Below are 19363 nucleotides of genomic sequence, written 5' to 3' on the forward strand. Positions count from 1 at the left end.
CTTAATTCTGCCTGGTTGCCTGGAGGGGAGTGAATTAGCTGACCTGTCCAATCCAAACAGGCCTTTAATTAGCAGTATCTCCCCCTTTTCACCCAATAGCCTGGCTTTACCCTTCACATTTCTTAACCCAGATCTTCCTTTTCATGCCAATGCCAAACTGCTTGGCCCCTTCACGGGGACCATGTGCCCCCCCCCCACTTTGGTGAGTGAATGGCTCCTGTCTCACCTCCATCCGGCCTCCAGCTCTTCCTCCTCCTTGCCCCCTACCCCTTGCTTGTCTGCTGTCCAGCTCAGCCTGTCACATTGCTCTGAATGTCGATTGTAAGCTCTGCAGGGCAGGGGCTGCACTTTTTCTCATTTCCTGGGACACTTCGCACACTTCCGGGTGTCAAGCTGGCAGCAATAATGAATAGATCTCACTGCAGCCGGCAGTTGGAGGGACCCACACAGCCCTGCTAACATTCAGGTGACAGCTGGCATTTAACAGCCCGGGATAGTCTTGGACTTAGGCTTCTAAGTCACCTAAGCACTTTTGAAAAATATGACCGTATTTGTATCACGTTAGCACCGCAGTGGGCTCAGTGCGCCAGCTCCCTGACCCAGTCTTCGAGCCCATTGCTTCATCGCTGGTTTAACTCTTTCCAGGTGGAGAGAGAAGGGCTTCTCCTGTTGTTCAGATGACAGCGGCGTAGTGCTCGAGAATGGTACATACAACAAATTTCGAACTGGTGAGTCCCGCACTTGTGGGGGTTGTGGCTCCAGCACTCTGTACCGAGTCCAGCACGGAAACGGGATTGGGGCTTGTCTAGATGAAAGATTAGTGTGTGGCCAGCTGGGGTGTAAATCTACAGCGCCCTAGCCTGCCGCATGCTGACTGTCCCATGTACTCTGCTGCCACGCACTAAACGCTCCCATTGCCCTCCTCCCGTTTCACAGCAGAGTAGATCAAAGCACACTAGGGACCGTTGTGAGTGGGACGGTGCACAGCAGGCTAGTACGCTGTGGATTTAATGCCCTGCAACCTGGGGGTATAATTCTTCTCTAGACAAGCCCTTACTTTCTTCGTTCACTTACACCTTAACACGGGGCATGCCCATGGTTACAAAGCACTACAACAGTCTATGGCAATGGCTCAAACAGCAATAAGTCACCAGAACCAGATGGTGTTTGCCCAGCAGATCTGAAGGAACTCGAATATGAAATTGCCGAATTACTAACTGTAGTCTGTAACCTATCATTTAAATCAACTTCTGTACCAAATGACTGGAGGATAGCTAATGTGACGCCAATTTTAAAAACGGGCTCCAGAGGTGATCCCGGCAATTACAGGCCGGTAAACCTGACTTCAGTACCAGGCAAATTGGTCGAAGCTATAGTAAAGAACAAAATTGTCAGACACATAGATGAAGATAATTTGTTGGGGAAGAAGCAACATGATTTTTGTAAAGGGAAATCATGCCTCCCCAGTCTATGAGAATTCTTTGAGGGGGTGAACAAGCATGTGGACAAGGGGGATCCAGTGGATATAGTGTACTTAGATTTTCAGAAAGTCTTTGACAAGGTCCCTAACCAAAGGTTCTTAAGCAAAGTAAGCTGTCATGGGATAAGAGTGAAGGTCCTCTCATGGATTGGTAACTGGTTAAAAGATAGGAAACAAAGAGTAGGAATAAATGGTCAGTTTTCAGAATGGAGAGAGGTAAATAGTGGTGTCCTCCCAGGGGTCTGCACTGGGGCTGGTCTTATTCAACATACTCATAAATGATCTGGAAAAAGGGGTAAATAGTGAGGTGGCAAAATTTTCAGATGATACAAAACTTCGCAAGATATTTAAGTCCCAGGCAGACTGCGAAGAGCTACAAAAGGATCGCTCAAAACTGGGTGACTGGGCAACATAATGGCAGATGAAATTCATTGTTGATAATGCAAAGTAATGCACATTGGAAAACATAATCCCAACTAAACATATAACATGATGGGGGTCTAAAATAGCTGTTACCACTCAAGAAAGAGATCTTGGAGTCATTGTGGATAGTTCTCTGAAAACATCCAGACAATGTGCAGTGGCAGTCAAAAAAACAGAATGTTGCGAATCATTTAGCAAGGGATGGATAATAAGACAGAAAATATCATATTGTCTCTATATAAATTCAGGGTACACCCACATCTTGAAAACTGGGTGCAGAGCTGGTTGCCCCATCTCAAAACAAACAAACAAACAAAAAGGATATATTGGAATTGGAAAAGGTACAGAAAAGGGCAGCAAAAATGATTAGGAGTATAGAACGGTTTCCATATGCGGATAGATTAATAAGACTGGGACTTTTCAGCTTGGAAAAGAGACAGCTAAGGGGGGATATGATAGAGGTCTATAAAATCATGACTGGAGTAGAGAAAATAAATAAAGAAGTGTTATTTACTCCTTCTCATAACACAAGAACTAGGGAGTCACCAAATGAAATTAATAGGCAGCAGGTTTAAAACAAACAAAAGGAAGTATTTTCTCACACAATACGCAGTCAACCTGTGGAACGCTTTGCCAGAGGATGTTGTGAAGGCCAAGACTATAACAGGGTTCAAAAAAGAACTAGATAAATTCTTGGAGGACAGGTCTATCAATGGCTATTAGCCAGGATGGGCAAGGATGATGTCCCTAGCCTCTGTTTGCCGGAAGCTGGGAATGAGCGACAGGGGATGTATCACTTGATAATTACCTGTTCTGTTCATTCCCTCTGGGGCACCTGGCATTGGACACTGTTGGAAGACAGGCTACTGGGCTAGGTGGACCTTTGGTCTGACCCAATATGGCCGTTCTTATGCTCTCAAAGCACAGCCTCTTACAGTGTCCATGAGCTCTATAGAGTACCCTAATATTTTGTGTATGCAGCATGCACCCTGTTTAGACTGCTCCATAATTTTGCCTGTGACACAGACGTACAGTGTAACTGGGTTGGTGGTTCAATGAGAACAGAGGTCAGGAGGCACAGTCAGGTTGGACTTAAGTATTCCGTATAAAGCAAACAGTGATAATGCAACATTAAGGCCATGACTTTCAATGCATAGGAGTCAGGAAATGGGAAAAGTTTTGGTTAGCTCATCCACACTGCACCTACTGTACTCTACTAGTTAGAGGTGCATCTAAATCTATACACCAAAAAGCACCTGATTCAAAGCTCATTTACACCAATTTTATTGCACTGTAACTGCTGTGATTTTGATGGCGTTACATCAGTGAAAACCTGATGTTAACTGAGAGCAGGTGCAGGCCGAGTGCATGCAATGTGTCTGTGCTAACATTACAGCTCGGTGAAACATTCACAGCTCAGCTGAATGCCCCAGACTGCCAGGAGCTTGGGATGGGAGAAGCTGGGCGTTGTAAGGTCGCAGCCAAACCAGCAAACTTTTGACACCTCAAACTAGCAGGGTTTTTTGCAGCCTCATTTATCTTTCACGCCCTGAAATGAAAACAAAATTGCGCGGGCTTGAAAACCTAACTGACTAAAATAATCCCCTGGGACACGCAGAAGAAAACATTGAGTTGTTTTCAATGCCCACTGCTGATTGACCTGGGACCGGTAAACGAGCCACCCACCCATGTCCGCGGGCAGTTTCTGTGGTTCAACAAGTCTCCTCTTTTCAGAGCTCAATGATCTGCCGACTGTCGTGGCCTGAGAGAGCCAGGCCAGCGGTGTGGTGCTGAGGTCCGACTTGTCATCTGGAGAACAGCCCGCCTCAGACAGGGGAGGAGCTATGGCACCACACGGACACTGAATTGGGACCAAGCTGGAGAAGCCAGGTGCCGCTGTGCTGTCAGCTGAGCTGGCTCAGTAAGGAGGCCTGTTAGTCAGGGCACGGCTTGTACATGACTGTGGCACTGGAGATCGGATGAGCCTCAAGGGCCTTTTAACTCCATGATCCCATGCAGAGGGCAGCCAGTCTCTGGGACTCAGCTTGATGGCTACGAAGTGCCCCTCCCTTCAGAAATGCCTAAGACTCCTTCCATAGGCCTCTCCCCAGTGGGAGGCTCCAGGGCCTGCTTGGGAAGGTGGCTGGATGGGCGAGCAGCTGTAGCGGCCGGCTGTCGACAGATACGAGGAAGGACCCTCCCAGCGGAACTGAGGCTGTCTCTGCTATCGCTGGCCTTTAGCCCTGGGAGAGTCACCTGGAAACGCGCCCTTTCATAAGTGGATTTAAAGCTGCTGTTGGTTTAAGTATTTTTGTATGGAGGAAATAAAACCCACCTGCAGAGAGAGCATCGGTCGGGCTCAGTGCGTTCACAGGGAAGGGGGGATGGGGGGGAACGACAGTAGGTCGAAAAGGGCAAGTCTTGCCCCCTTCTCAGCCGTGCGGGAGGCCTGGAGCCAAGGGCGCCACAAGAGGGCTGCGGGGGGAACCTTGCTCCTTACATAAGGAACACGGTGACTGGGTGGTGGAGTAACGGGCCTGACCCAAAGTCCATTGGAGTCAATGGGACGCTTTGATCTCACGGGGCTGGGGCGCTGGCTCAGCCCCAGCCACAACACCTGGCTCCACTCGCCCGTCCCTGCTGCAGAGCTGGGAGCCAGGAGCGCGGGGGTACCAGCACTGGCTGTGGAAAGGCTCTGCTGCCACTGTGCCGCGCACTCAGCCCAGGGAGAGAGAGCAGCAGAGCCTGCAAACCTACAGCCAGCAGCCAGACACCCCGTTACACGTAACAATGAGAAACGGGTGTGTAAATCCCCTAGGCAGTTTACAGTGGGCGGCTGGCCTCCAAGGCACAGTAACTGCTGCACACTAACTGCCTGTTCAGTTGCCTGCATTTCACACACAGTATGGCACTGTCGGGCTTTCTTTCACTGAGGCTCAGTCCCAGGTCATAAAGTCCTGTATTTCTCACAGCCTAGGTAGAGCACACACAGGGGTGCTAATGGGTGGTGCATGACCCCCCCCGCCACTCCCAGGCAAGCTAGCCCCCTGCCCTGCCCCTTGTGTCTGAGACCCCTGGAGCCTCCACCCCCACAGCTGGAGCCCTGCCTCCTGAGCGGCAGGAGGAGCCCCGGCCCATCCACCCCATCTGCCGGCCAGCCCCTCGCAGTCGCTCTGGCCCACCCGACTCCCGGGCTGCCAGCCAGCCCGACCCTCTGGCTGCCCCAGCCCGCCAGCCAGCCACCCAGGCTGCTGGCAGGCCCAAACCCCAGGCCGCTGGCTGGAGCTGAGCCCCTGCTGGCTTCAGCGGAGCGAGGGCGGGGCCTCTGGGTAGAGCATGAGCGGGACCACGGCCTGGGTTAGGGGAGGCTTAGCCTTCCCTGGCCTATGATACCTGTGGTCTGTGGGGTGGTGCAAGGATCTAGCCCATGCTACCCTGCCAAGGTGCATCACCCCTGCTGTGGTGGGGATTGGGAGGTGGAGGGGTTGGTCTCCTTGTCAATCTCAGCAGAGAGTCCAGGAAAGGTAGGTGTGGTGGCTGGTTGTGGGTTTAGTGCATTGGGGACTGGACCACTTCATAGCACTGGCCTTTGCTTTAATGGGTTCTGCTGTATGGGAATCCCTCCCTCTCCGGTGCTCCTCTTTAGAAGGCACTTTATAACTGCCTGCCTCACCTTTTTAAAATCCAGATTGCTGATGGCACATGATGGGAGGGGCTAAATGCCGCTTTGCAATAATCTGATCAGCCTTGTGCACATTTCCCAGGTTTAAGCCATACTCGTGCATTTGAATGTATGATGATGCATTTTGTAAACTGTAATTGCTATTTTAAATAAACTTTAGCTCACACAGTCTGGGGCGGTTGCACTCCAAGTCAGCAGCTGTTTCACATACAAGCCTCAGATTAGGAGGAAAACATGGCGATACGTTATGGGCCCCCAACCTTATGCTCCACAGGCAATCCCTGACTAGCTGCATGTTTCTGCTAAATAAAACTGCCAGCACGGAGAGTCAATATTTTTATTGCTACTTGAGCATCAATCATTAGGTTGCGGAGCCAACACTCAGTTGAGCTGAATGGAGTATAGCGCTGCGCTATAGTTTCAGGCCTGGCTAACTGCACAGGGGAAATTTTTCTTTGCCTCCCTAACAGCTAGAATTTTTTTTAAAAAACCAAAACTATTAGTACCTATAGAACCAGATGGGGCCAAAGGACCTGCACTATGGCATACAAGTAAATACCAGCTCAGGAGGGCAGCAAATTGGTAATTGTGCTGGTTGTAAATGATGCCCAGAAGCCCAGGGGGTAAGTGCTGGATTTATTTTTATAGCAATCAGCATGCACCACGTCAACACAGCTCTTCAATTTTGGCAGAGTTATGCCCAACGAGACTGTTAAGCTCATCGATGGTAGTTTGACCTCCTGCTCCGCACAGGCCATAGAGGTTCGCCCTGTAGTACTTCCTGGGTCGAGCCCACAACCTAGGGCTGAGCTAGCGCATAACATTTAGAAAGCCATCCAAGCAGGACTTAAGTGCCAGCACATCCACCACAGCCCGTTGTAATCTGTTCCAATGGTTAATCAGCCTCTGGGATGCTGGAAGCCCACGTGCCAGCTCATGCCAAGACCCCTAGGCCTCACTGAACACTGCATAGCTGGAAACCAGTCTGGCTTACCTGTGTGTTAACATCTATTTTAACAACGCCATGTTGCTAAGAATGTGATAAGTATTTAGACTTGATGACGTGACTGTAGGAGGCTGCACGCCTTGGTCTCACGTATAACATCGCAGTCCGTGGTATAAAGTGATGCAGAGTGTTTGCATTATAAACCTCTGTAACTGTGTAACTCAGGGGTGGGCAAACTATGGCCTGTGGGCCGCATCTGGCCTGTGAGGGCTTTGGATCCAGCCTGCAGGATTGCCAGGCCCCGCACCGCTTCCAGAAGCATCCAGCACCTCATCCCTGTGGCTCCTGGGGGCCGGGTGGGCAGAGGGCTCCGCATGCTGCCCTCGCCTGCAGGCACCTCCCCCCCCACAGCTGCCATTGGCTGGGAATGGAGAACTGCAGCCAATGGGAGCTTCGGAGGAGGTGCAGAGCCCTCTGCCCCCCATTCCCCTAGGGGCTGAGGGGACGTGGTGCCGGCCGCTTCCAGGAGCAGCACGGGGCTAAGGCAGGCAGGAAGCCTGCCATAGTTCCACTGCATGCCACTGCCACCCTGGAGCCGCTCAAGGTAAGCAGCACCGGGCCTGAGCCCGCACCCTGAACCCACTGCCCTTAGCCCCCTGCCACACCCTGCACCCCTCCTGCACCCCAACTCCCTGCCCTAAGCCCCCTCCTGCTCCCCACACCTCCAACCCCTTGCTCTGAGCCCCTTCCTGCACACCACACCCCCTCCCGCACCCCTACCCCCTGCCCCAGCCCTACATTCATGGCCCGGCATACAATTTCCCCACCCAGAGGTGGCCCTTGGGCCAAAAAGTTTGCCCAAGCATTAATCAGTGTAACGTGCTGGTCCTGCACACAAGAAGGCCCATTGCAACCAAACGAGCCATTGTGAAACATAAGAGGACAAAGACTTTGTTGCACCGACATATGTACCATCAGTTTGAACTCTGGGGGAAGGGAATTAAAAATGCCTCAAGAGGGGCGGAGGGGCGGGGGGTGGGGGTGGGCGAAGATTTCTAAGCATTTTACAACAGCATCTATTACCCTCTGAAACCCAAGAGAGACTGTAACTGATTTGTGTGTATATGTTTGCCTGCTTTACCTGTGCACATAATTATTAATTCAGGAAAAGAAACGAGCATTAATTATTATAGGATGTTGTGAAGGCCAAAACTATAACAAGGTTAAAAAAAAAGAACTAGATAAGTTCAAGGCAGATAGGTCCATGAGTGGCTATTAGCCAGGATGGGCAGGGATGCAACCCCCTATGGCCTGGATGTCCTCAGCCTCTGATTGCCAGATGCTGGGAGTGGATGAATCACTTCATAATTGCCTGTTCTGCTCATTCCCTCTGAAGCACCTGGCATTGGCTACTGCTGGAAGACAGGATACTGGCCTAGATGGACCATTGGTCTGATGCAGTATGGCCGTTCTTAAGTTGTCTTTGGTGAGAGCCCTGGGATGCCACTAACCTGAGATAAGTGACTGGTCCTATGGGACTGGGAGTACCCTGAATAGTGTTGTGTTAGGGCCCAGGGATCGCAAAGGCAGGTTTGCCTTGGGGGGCGAGATAACCCAGAGTGCCCAAGGGGCCTGTTCGTGACTCCATGCTAAGGCTGTTGAGGAGTTCACACTTGTTACTTGGTTGGTGAACTCTAAGCATAGAACTCATAACCAACTGGGGGCTGGCGTCTTGACAGTCTGCCCTAAGGTGGCACCCATGTTCGTGAGCCCCTCTAGAAAGCTTGACAACCTCAGTGTTAAAAATGTGCACCTTACGTCTAGGCTGAATGTATCTAGTGTTAGCTTCCAGCCACTGGCGCTTGTTTCGGCTTTGTCTGGTAGACTGACGAGCTCTCTACGCTCAGATTTCTCCGTGTATGTACTTACAGACCATGAACAAATCACCTGGTAGCCATCTCTTCAACGAACTGAACTTCAAAGAGCCTCTCACAAGTCCTCCTATTCGTATTTTTTTTATTAGCGTATTTCACACGGACGTAAGTTTTCATGTTACATTGCATGTGTGAATATAAACAAACAGCCACTAATACACGCAGCATGTGACACACACACACAAACCCCAAAGGGACTTCTGAAACTGAAACACACACTCAGGCTAATTGCTGCATGGATGGGATGTGCGCCAGGCTGCTGCTCACATGACCCGCACTGCAGAGAATGAGTAGAGGTGGCACAACCGTGGTAGCATTGAAAACAGTGATCGTCTTTTACGGAGTACAAACTGCTCAAGAGTAATGAACGGCTGAGGCCTACTGCGGCCTGCAGAGCCAGGCAAGGGGAAGGGCAAAATAGCAGTGGGCTCACAAGAGAGAAGCAGGTAGCAGTAGGGTCACAGTTGAAACACGAACCATTGCTGCTGGGGGTGTAGCTGAAAAGGGCCATGAAAGATTGATTTTGGTGACCCAGCAGGCCGAGTTCTGACCCCCATATTGGTTGTACTCAGTGCAACGCCACTGACATCAGTGGCGTTGCCCCTCATTTACATGGGTGGAAAGTGGTTCAGAACCAGGCCAAAGTTGCATCCTCTGCCTTCAGATGTCTATGTGCAGCCCCTCATGCACGTCAAATGCAGGAACAGTGGAACGACAGGGCCCAGTGTCACTATTTTACCCAAATATGCTCCTGGGCAGCTTGTGCAGGAGGTAACAATGAAGTTAATTTGTGCACCACTGTGTGTGGAACCTGGTCCTCTGCAAAGTCCAGTTATGGACAGTAAGACAGTGCAAATGTCTTACCCGTGTTCTAGAGTGCTGAGTGAGGCAGAGAGCAGTGGGGACGTGGGAAAGGTCAGGGGAAAACAGTTGAGCGTTGGACAAGCAGCGTGCGAATGCAACACTGATTGTTCTGGACTGGGCTAGTATGAGGTGACTCAAAGGTACTGACCCACCTAAGCACATTTCTGCTGAGATCCACCCAGTGTTAGTGGCACCAGAATCAAAACTCAACCTCAGCTGGGTCTTATAGTCCCAGCTGCTGTCACAGCCCTTTGAGATCATGCCTTTCAAGTGCTGGTTGCTGGGAACCAACCCTACAACATGACTTTAAAGGGAGGATGTGGCTGATGCTGTGAATGAAATTTAGTCGGCCATGCACAGCTCCTGTTTGATGCCATGACACCTGAGGTTGGGCTACTGTCCTTTCAGAGCCGCCTGCCTGGGCTTGTCGATGCTGTGCCTGGTGGGGGATCTGACTGACAGGCGGCAGATTGGGGTTGCTAACCCAGAACATGATCCAAAGCCCATTGAAGTTGATGGAAAGGCTCCCACACAAATGATCTGTTTGACTGAACCGTGGAAGCTACAGGCAGAAAAGATCAGTTATGCCACTAACTGTTCCGGTCACTGATGCAGGAGACACTCTCCATGTTGAGCAGTGGCCTGGCCCTTGCTGCAATGTATGTGCTAGAGCCCAGTACAGTGAGCCTGGGTGGTTTAGCTGTGGTCATATACCCAGCAGCGTAAGGCCTCCTAAAAACACATGGTGACTGTCTTACTCTCAGCTGAAATGCAATGGTGCTAGGAGACGCAGATGAGAGCGAATGCTGGGATCATCTGTCAGGCTGAGGTGGGCATAGCCTGTGATCTCAGGGGCTAGGCACTGAGCACAGGGGCTGGCATCCTCCCATATTTCTCTGCTTTTCAGTAGCGTTCTCCTGCTAGCCCCCAATGAATTAACTTTGCATCAGGAGCTAGGCCTCTGTTTATAGCCAGATCCAATTATTCAACCGTCCTTTGCCACAATGGGACAGAGCTAAATTTAGTGATGGAACCGAGCCACAAAGGTCAGTTCCTAGGGGGCTGGCCGGGGCCAAAGTTTTAGGTTAGTCTAGTGCAGAGATGGGAGATGGTCCCAGAATTTGGAAGCTTCCCAACCCCATCAGAGTGTCCCACCTGAAGCAAACCAGAAAATGCAGAGGGTAAATAATAAGCAGCAGCATGACACAGAACACAGCCTAGCAGACAGCGGCAGAGGTGCAGATGAAGGGATGTTTGTCTGCAGCCATGGTTTATTTTTCTTACACAATGGCTCTGCTTTCCCTCTGGATGTCCTGCTATTGTTACAAAGTCACTGTGGAACAAATACATTTAAGCTAGAGGAAGGAGGGAGGGAGGGATAGCGCAGTGGTTTGAGCATTGGCCTGCTAAACCCAGGGTTGTAAGTTCAATCTTTGAGGAGGCCACTTAGGGATCTGGGGTAAAAATTGGTCCTGCTAATGAAGGCAGGGGGCTGGACTCAATGACCTTTCAAGGTCCCTTCCAGTTCTAGGAGATTGGTATATCTCCAATTATTACCTTTTTTTTTAATGCTGCACAGAGGGCAAAGCCTCGTGCACCAGGCTTGACTTTCAGAGAAAGGCGACTGCAGCGCACAATCAAACACACAGCACAGAATGGCCTGGCCAACATTTTCCACCTCTCAGGGTCTAAAGCCACCTTCAGGCTTCCAGCTAAGAGCCTGATCCTGCCAGGTGCATTCTGCGGGTGGAGGGGGCGGGGTCAGCTATCTTTAGCAGCCTCGTTTCCATGCTGCTGAATAGGGATTTGATGCTGAACTGAAGGCCACCCCTAATTAGAACAGTTTGACTTATGAACACGCAGTCTCATCCTTTTGACAATGGAGCGCTGGGTGTGTGAGTGGTTCTGTTGGGTGAAGCCTTTGGAGCTGTGTGGGGCCTTCCCCAGAGCCAGCCTCCCAGAAGCCGTCATTCTCTTTAAAAAATAAATAAATACAAGAATAAGAAATGAAACCTTTAAATATCTCCATCGTTGTGCGCCCGTCTCCCGTCATCGCTTTGCCATGGTACAGGCTGTTCAATTAGGATTAAGAAGAAACAAACCAACCACTATTTTAAATGCACTTTTTCCCTCGGCTTTTTTTTTTTTTTTAGAACAAATGGATTTCTTTTTGTTCTGTTGCAATGTCAAGATACCTGCAGGAGAGTGGATGGGATTTTTCTCTACAATGGAGCAGGGTTAGGTTACTGATCAGCAAATCTCGGACGCCCAGAACTTCTCCAAAGTCCTTAATGGCACCCTGACCACCTTCCCCTTTTTAAAAATGACACTCGCAACTTTTTCCTACAATCCTTTGCAAACTTCAGTCATTTGGTTTGATAGTAAACATCCCGCTGATGTTTCTCTGTTGATCAGTCACTGTCTGTCACCCAGAAAGCTTAGAAGTTTAAAACAGGGCTTACTAGGGAGGAGGGGGGAATTGGAGGTCAGCATCACAGATAGTCGTCCTCGCTGGAAGGGGAAATGGGACTTGAGCCCTCAAGATCAGAGTCGGATGAGCTTTCTGAAGGGGTCCGGATCATCTTCCACATCTGGGCAGAAAAGGTTCTGCCCCAGCTGCAGGGGTATCCCACAGGCCCCAGCTGGTGAATTAGCTCCATGGCCACCTGCCAGTGGCTTCTTTCAGTTCACTTGCTGCTGCCCTTTGCACTCCTCTGTTTGCTCATGGCTGTTAACATCTGACTGATGTATGAGGTCAAGAGGTCATCCATCTTGTAGCCCTGGTAGGAAGTTTGAGAGATCAGACACATCACCCAGAAAGCCTAACTGCCGGTCACTGGATCATGTCCCTTGAATGCCTTCGGTGTGAACTACTACCAGGCTGATCAACAACCCTCTTCCTCCCCACCACAACAGCCTTGAACCTTGCCTGGTCGATGCCTAGCCCTTTGATAAGAACCAGGGGACAGTCAGTCAATGAAAAGATGGCAAGTTTGAAACTAATACAAGGAAATACTTTTTCACACACGCCTAACTGGACTGTGGAAAACTCTGTCACAGGAAGTTGTTGTGGCCAAGAACTCAGCCAGATTCAAGAAGGGCTTTGATAATTATATGGATATCAAGAATCTCTGGAGTAATTATAATTAATGGCAATAAATGTTGGAAGGGATATTAAACCTCATGCTTCAGTGCTTAAACTAATCTGTACCTATTAGAGATCAGAGTCAGATCTCATGTGCAAGCAGATTACCCCACGTCAGTCTACAGTGGAGTTCTTTCATCTTCCCGTGTAGCAGCTGGTGCTGGCTATGGTCGGAGACAAGATACTGAACTAGACAGAGCTTGGGTCTGATTCAGTCTGGCAAGTCCCCTGCCCCGTTGGGGCTTGAGAGCTAAAAACCAGACTGTGATGCTCTCGTGTCACCCAGAGCGAGCCATTACAGAGTGTCTCTGACTCTGGTTCACTATGGGATGGTGGGCAGAGAAGCTTGGTACTGGATTTAAGACTTGAACTAACTGCTCTGAGCTGCATGCTAGTCAGTTCCAGAGTGCCCAGCGCCCGATTGCTACAGTGGTGATTCTGCCGGTTTGGCTTGCTATAAAGCACCTCAGGCTTTTGATGCACCCGGTGACTAGCCTGGCTGAACATTCAGCGTCCTCACCCACTGACAAGGGACGTCAGTCAGGGTAACAGGCTAAGCCATTACTACTGCCCTGGGCAAAGCTGGAATGGAGTCTATGCACCGATCCTCTGCTGGTGTAAATCGGTGCAGCTCCACTGACACCAGCGGAAGGTTTGGCCCTTGTGAGTACGTCGCACAGCTTATGGCCTCTGTTCCTGCCCTCACATCCAGGAAGCTGATGCGTGAATTTATCCTGCACACTTGGCCACCTCACTTGCCTTCTCCCCATCAATCCATCCGGGGATTTTGTTCAACATCCCAGGCCTCTGAGCGGCTTTAAACAGCTGCTGTTTCCTTTTCAATCAGCCTGCTCCAGAAACCTGCCCCCCTCTTCCAAAAATGCAGAATTACATCCAAAACTGCCCCTGCCTGAGGCCCGATTCAGTCCCGCACCAGTAACAGCTGTGCTAGACCCAGGGATGCCTTAGCCTTAGCTTGCAGGGCTGGGAAGGGGAACTCCACGCAGGGGACCTGTTTAGCGAGCTCACTAACTCTGCTGTTCTTCCATTCCAAAGCCCCTTGGCCCAGACGCTCAGACACAGGCAACGTGACACGAAAAGAGGATCTGAACCCTGGGTGCGGCTTTGGAGGTTCAGCCTTCAGTTCATTCCCCCTACCCTTGCTCTCTGTGCTCAGTGACTGACCGAGAACCCTGAACTCCCCTTACCAGCGACGTTTCACAGAGCAGTTTGCTTCCCCGCACCAGGTTGCCAATGGTTATGTGAAAGTACGTGTTGCCGCTGCTCCAGTTGGAGATCTTGGTGAAGGGATGAGTCGTGAGAATATCCTAAGAGGCGCAGAAGGACAGTTAGATACTTGGAACATGTGCTGAAGCCCCAGCGGCTCACCCCTCATTTCCCTCTGGGCTTCCCACCCCAACAAACCAAACATTTCCTGAGGTGAGATGATCCCACCAGCCCCTGTCCCCACCCCCAGAAACCGAGAGCTCAGAGTCGGAGAGACCAGTGGGGATTCTTGCCTTTTTCCTATAGCCCACAGTCGCTGTTGGAGACGGGCCCGAGGACTAAAGGGACCATGGGTCTGAGCCACTAGGCAATTCTTATGTGCTTAGGCAGGAGGACAGCTAAGTTTGGCCCCTCTCTGGGTCTGAGCCACAGCTCACCGACAACGATGAAGGACTCGGAAAGGAACTGGTATGTTATCCAGGCTAGGTTTCCATGTCCCAAGCAATGGTGCTTCAAAGCCAGAGGTGGGCAAACTATGGCCCGTGGGCCACATCTGACCCACAGGAATGTCCTGCCTGACCCCTGAGTTCCCAGCGGGGAAGGCTAGCCCCCGGCCCCTCCCCCGCAGCCTCAACTCGCTCTGGGCAGCTGGCTGCGGCCGGGCAGCATGGCTACCAGTCCTGCTGCTCTGAGCAGCATGGTAAGGGGGCGGGGAGCAGTGGGGTTGGATAAGGGTCAGGGGGTTCCGGGGGGGGGCAGTCAGGGGACAGGGAGCAGGGGGAAGTTGGATGGGGCATAGGTTCGGGGTGGTGGTGGTCAGGGGACAGGGAACAGGCATAGGACTCCTGGGGGGGCTGTCAGGGGGCAGGGGTGTGGATAGGGGTCGAGGCAGTCAGGGGACAGGGAGCAGGCGGGGTTGGATAAGGGGTGTGGTCCTGGGGGGCAGTTAGGGGTGGGGGTGTGGATAGGGGTCGGGGCAGTCCGGGGACAGGGAGCAGGTGGGGTTGGATAAGGGGTGTGGTCCTGGGGGGCAGTTAGGGGTGGGGGGTGAGGATAGGGGTCAGGGCAGTCAGGGGACAGGGAGCAGGCGGGGTTGGATAAGGGGTGTGGTTCTGGGGGGCAGTTAGGGGTGTGGGTGTGGATAGGGGTCAGGGCAGTCAGGGGACAGGGAGCAGGCGGGGTTGGATAAGGGGTGTGGTTCTGGGGGGCAGTTAGGGGTGGGGGTGTGGATAGGGGTCAGGGCAGTCAGGGGACAGGGAACAGGCGGGGTTGGATAGAGGGCATGGGTGTCCCGGAGGTCCAGTCAGGGGGCGGGAAGTGGGAGGGGACGGATGGGGGCAGGGGCCAGGCTCTTTGGGGAGGCACAGCCTTCCCTACCCGGCCCTCCATACAGTTTCACAACCTTGATGTGGCCCTCGGGCCAAAAAGTTTGCCCACCCCTGTCCTAAGCCTTTTGCTCTGGGAAGACTGTTCCCCAGCATAATGCAGCTCAGCCTCTGGAAGCTCTTCCTGGTATTCCGCTTATATTGACCATGTTTCATTTCATCCTGTCGGGCCTAACTGTAGCCCCTGGTGCCACCCTAAACAATCCCCTGCTTCACGGTTTACAAACGCCGGCTGTCGGCTGTGTCTCCCTTCCTCATCATTTAGCCAGGCAGGCTACACACTCCTGTGATGTGTGCACCTAACACCACTTTCCATGAAACATAAGAGCCATTTCACTAGAGCGACCATATTTCCTAAAGTAAAAACGGGATGGCCTGGGGCTTGCCCGAGCCGCCCCCCTGCCTGCAGGGCTCGTTTGCTCTTCTCCAAACAGGACAAAGGCCCGTTTTTGTCAAAAAAGTCGGAACGGCCAGCACAGAGCTTAAAACGGGGCCTGTCCCAGCCAAAATGGGACGTATGGTCACCCTACATTTTGCACACAGGGCTAGCTGAGGCTGGGCCGTGTGCAGCTGTTGGCAGGCACAAAAGCACAAGGTAGAGGGAAATGCCTCTGCACCAGGAGAGAGTTTGCACATCTGATTGCTGCAATCTTTGCAGTCAGGAGAGAAAACCACCCCAAGGGGAGCAGGGAAAGGGGTGAGAGAGGAGAAGCAGTAGCTCTGCCCTCTGCCACACTAGCCAGCTGAGCACACGGGGTGTCATGCTGCAGCACTCACAGGGATATTGCACATCAGGGAGGTCCAGGCAGGATCGTGCCTCTGCACCCTCATAATGGACTCATGGGTGCAAATCTGGCCCATGGCACTTGCAGTGCAGATGATGACAGGAGCAGTGAGCCCCACTTTGTGTCAGCGGGTACCTTTCAGAAACCCTGGAGTCACGACCAAAGTGTTCAGAACTTCAGACTTCCACCCAAGTGGCCTGACTTTCCAAGGTGCTGAGTGCCTGCAGCTCCTGCCGACCTCACAAGAAGTAGAGGAGACTCGGTACCTTTGAGAATCAGGCCATTTATTTAGATGCCTAACGTTACCCCCACCCACAGTTCGTTAATGTTAGCCCTGGGAGGGGCATGGCCCAGTTGCACGTGGTGGAGCTTTCCGCAGGTAGTAACTGGTGGCGTCTGGCTTACCTTGGTTTTGGGATCTATGAGGCTGACTCCGTGCTTGTTGATGGCAATTAAAAGGATCTCTGGGTAATTTGGCTCGGTAGTTTGCTGTTAGAAAAGAGACGAAGCAGTCACATGACTCCTGGCGAGAATCCCGCTGCATTTTAGCTTGCTCATGGGTTACTGTCTAGTTTATCCTTTTAAGGAAGCTCAAAATAAATCAAGGCCTCTTCACTGCTATGGTAACAGCCATCCAGCTAATGATGAGGCTCCCCACCTCCGCCCCAAACACCTGCTGACTTTAATGAGTAAGTGACTGGCGGCTTTCAAGTTCCTTCTTTTCCATTTCTTTCCCCGCCCAGTTTGCCAATGGAAGCAGCTGGTAGGGGAGCCATCCTGCCTGTGGACTGGGTGAGCTAGGGTGCAGTGGGAAGCCCCAGGTGGCCCTTCCCTCCTAAGACCACCTCTTCTTGATGCATGGACTCTCCTGTCCTTAGTACCTCTGGTCTGAAGGAATCCTGGGCCAACTGCACCATTTCCCTTTGCTCGGCCTACCTTTGGCTTTCGGTTCCTTAGTGCTGGTCAGAGATGCTAGGCAGACAGTTCTGGAGACTCAGGGCCAGATCCTCAAAGGTATGGAGGCACCTAACTCCCAAAGGCAGTAAATACCTTTGAGGCTCTGGGTCTCAGTCCTACAGCCCAGAACCAAGAAGGGCAGTGGCAATGCAGGCTTCCCCACACACCCAGCCATTCTGCCTCCACCTTATCCAGGAAGAAACAAGTCAAGGGGTAGGAAGCAAGGTCTTGTGACTAGGACAATGAGCGGGGACTTGGGAGACCTGCGATCCATTCCTGGCTCATCCATCGACTCCTTGGCTGACTGTAGGCAAGTCACTTAAAGCAGAACTTTGAAAAGCTCTTAAGCGGCTTAGGAGCCCAAGTCCCATTGAAAATCTCACTCTACCCTGTGCCTCAGTTCCCCATCTGTAAAATGGCAATAGTAGCACCGCTCTCCCGCACCGAGGACAGATCCACGCATGAGTGGAAGGTCCTCAGACAATGATGAGTACCATGGAAATACCTAAGTAGAGGGAGTGAGCTGGCGAACGAGTCTCCGTGGCCCAGGCAGGGGCCACCGAACAGCCATCAGTTCTTCCCTTTAGAATTCCTTATACTTTGTCAGGGGGAGGAGCTGTGAGAACCAACCATTTCCCAGGGTCCCTGCTCCTGCTCCTGCCAGGTGACCCACACAATGAAATTTGTACCTTCACTTCAAAGAAGGCTGATCCAAACGTAGGCCACTTGAAGACAATCTTTAGGAAGGCAAGCTTGGCTTCTTCTCTTGTTTTGCCGGCATGCTTATTGAAATACGCCACAATGGACTACAAAGGACAACATGACATTACTGAAGGGCTTGCCAGACCACCTGGGAACTAGGACATTTGAATACAAAGAGCATCATGACACACAGATGTATGTTATTCCTGCCACAAAACATCAGACTTTGCCATCCTGTTTTAACAGAAATCCACCATGCCCTCACCTGCGCATTAGCTATTGTGCCAGTGCAGGAGCCTGAAAAGACCTTATACATTATTTTTCCATCTTCCAGCCAGTACGGGTTTGAGTATATCCACAGATGCTTTTTCCAGTGTGAGGCAGGACAGACTTGTGGTTAACACACTGGGCTAGCGCAATGGAAGATCTGGATTCAATTCCCAGCTTTGATACTGACTCCTTGTGTCATCTGGAACAAGTCACTTAATCTCTCTGTGCCTTGGTTCTCCACACGTAAAACAGGGATAATCAATCTTTGCTTCCTTTGTCTGTCTTGAATATAAGCTCTGTAGGACTGGGACTGTCTCTTACCATGTGCTTATACGCTGCCCTGCAAAACGAGACCCTGATCTTCGCTGGGTCCTAAGCACTGCTATAATAGTAATAGCTACCTATGGTGTAAGTGTAACCTACTAGTGTGTGTGTGTGTTACCAGTCCCACTCTGAGCATGGTTGGCAGAGCACAGATTGTGTTCCAGCCCCACCTAGAGAGGTTTAGCTCAAGCTGCTACGCTCATGCTTTTAAGTCCGGAGGTCCCCGGTTCAGTCCTTGCTGTGTCGGACAGGATGGCAGCTGTCACACAAGCTTATCCAGATGCTATACCCGCAGCACCGTTCTCCGAGCCTGGCTCCGTGTTATCAAGGCCATTCCTTACCCTTTTCCAGTCATCTGGAGAGAGCTGCCGGAGAAGATCCTGAGGCACCAGCTCCTTCAGGAGCTTGGGGATGCTGGGGAAGTAGGACTTGTCATCCTCAAACTTCACCCTGTAGATCAGAGCTGCCAGCTGTAAGACCTCTTCCCGGGTACACTTGTGGTAGCCACGCAGGTACTTTGGTAATTCCTGCACACGAAAGCATTTCACAAGGTAACGGGGGAGGCCACAAACATCCAGGTTCTCAAAGACGTCCCTTTGTCCTCAGAGAGGGAGGCTGTTTGAATGGCAGCACCCAACCGTCCCAAGACAAATGCCAATTAGACGCTGGCTAACGGAAATCTAGCAGGTCGGCAGCTATAGAAGGAAGCTGCTTGAAAGCCAGCTGTGCTAGTGCAGTGATCTTCAGTCTTTTCCATCCCATGACCCAACCCCCTCCTGGTACCCCCACTTAGCTGGGACCCCTTTCCCCTTCAGAAACACTGGAAAGGCACAATGGTTAGTGGCCCTGGGGATGGGGGTAGCGAAGCCCAGACCGAGACACTTGGGGCTACTGCAGCCAGGGATCAGGGCTTGATAAAACAGGGGCTCTCCTGATCTCTGCCCCACGTTTGAAAGGAACCCAAGTCTAACAGCTTTGGGGATTTGAGTGAAAAACATGAATGGATCCTGCGTAAAATACTGGATCTGCAGAACCTGAGCCTCGGCGAAGCCGGATCTGAACCCGAAGCTCGATGTCACGACTGGCCCAAAATGAGAGGAACCGAAACCTGCTCCTGAACTACAACCCCACAAGAACTGTGGATAAGCTGGAATCAGGTTCTGAGGCATCAGGCTCATCCCCAATGAGTCTTCCCCGCTGCACTGCTGGTGGCAGAGAAAATGCAGCTGAGGCCTCTCC

General features: G+C 51.6%; 2 protein-coding genes across 4 annotated transcripts in view; one reads left to right on the forward strand and one right to left on the reverse strand.

Moving 5' to 3' along the window:
• The window catches only part of GDPD4 (glycerophosphodiester phosphodiesterase domain containing 4), a 49107-nt gene extending 44875 nt beyond the window's left edge, over positions 1-4232 (forward strand). For both annotated transcript variants that reach the window (XM_044983773.1, XM_044983783.1), the window contains exons 16-17: positions 646-728; positions 3638-4232. In XM_044983773.1, the coding sequence (XP_044839708.1) occupies positions 646-728; positions 3638-3669 (115 nt within the window). In that variant the 3' untranslated portion in view covers positions 3670-4232. The remainder of the gene's footprint in view (positions 1-645; positions 729-3637) is intronic.
• A 6549-nt stretch (positions 4233-10781) lies between these two features.
• MYO7A (myosin VIIA) overlaps positions 10782-19363 on the reverse strand; it is a 157317-nt gene continuing 148735 nt past the window's right edge. For both annotated transcript variants that reach the window (XM_045021244.1, XM_045021255.1), the window contains 5 exons: positions 18466-18651; positions 17518-17634; positions 16277-16360; positions 13683-13802; positions 10782-12109 (listed from right to left, as the gene is read on the reverse strand). In XM_045021244.1, coding sequence (XP_044877179.1) covers positions 12017-12109; positions 13683-13802; positions 16277-16360; positions 17518-17634; positions 18466-18651 — 600 coding nt within the window. In that variant the 3' untranslated portion in view covers positions 10782-12016. The remainder of the gene's footprint in view (positions 12110-13682; positions 13803-16276; positions 16361-17517; positions 17635-18465; positions 18652-19363) is intronic.

Source organism: Mauremys mutica, chromosome 1, assembly GCF_020497125.1.
Source record: "Mauremys mutica isolate MM-2020 ecotype Southern chromosome 1, ASM2049712v1, whole genome shotgun sequence".
Lineage (NCBI taxonomy): Eukaryota > Metazoa > Chordata > Testudines > Geoemydidae > Mauremys > Mauremys mutica.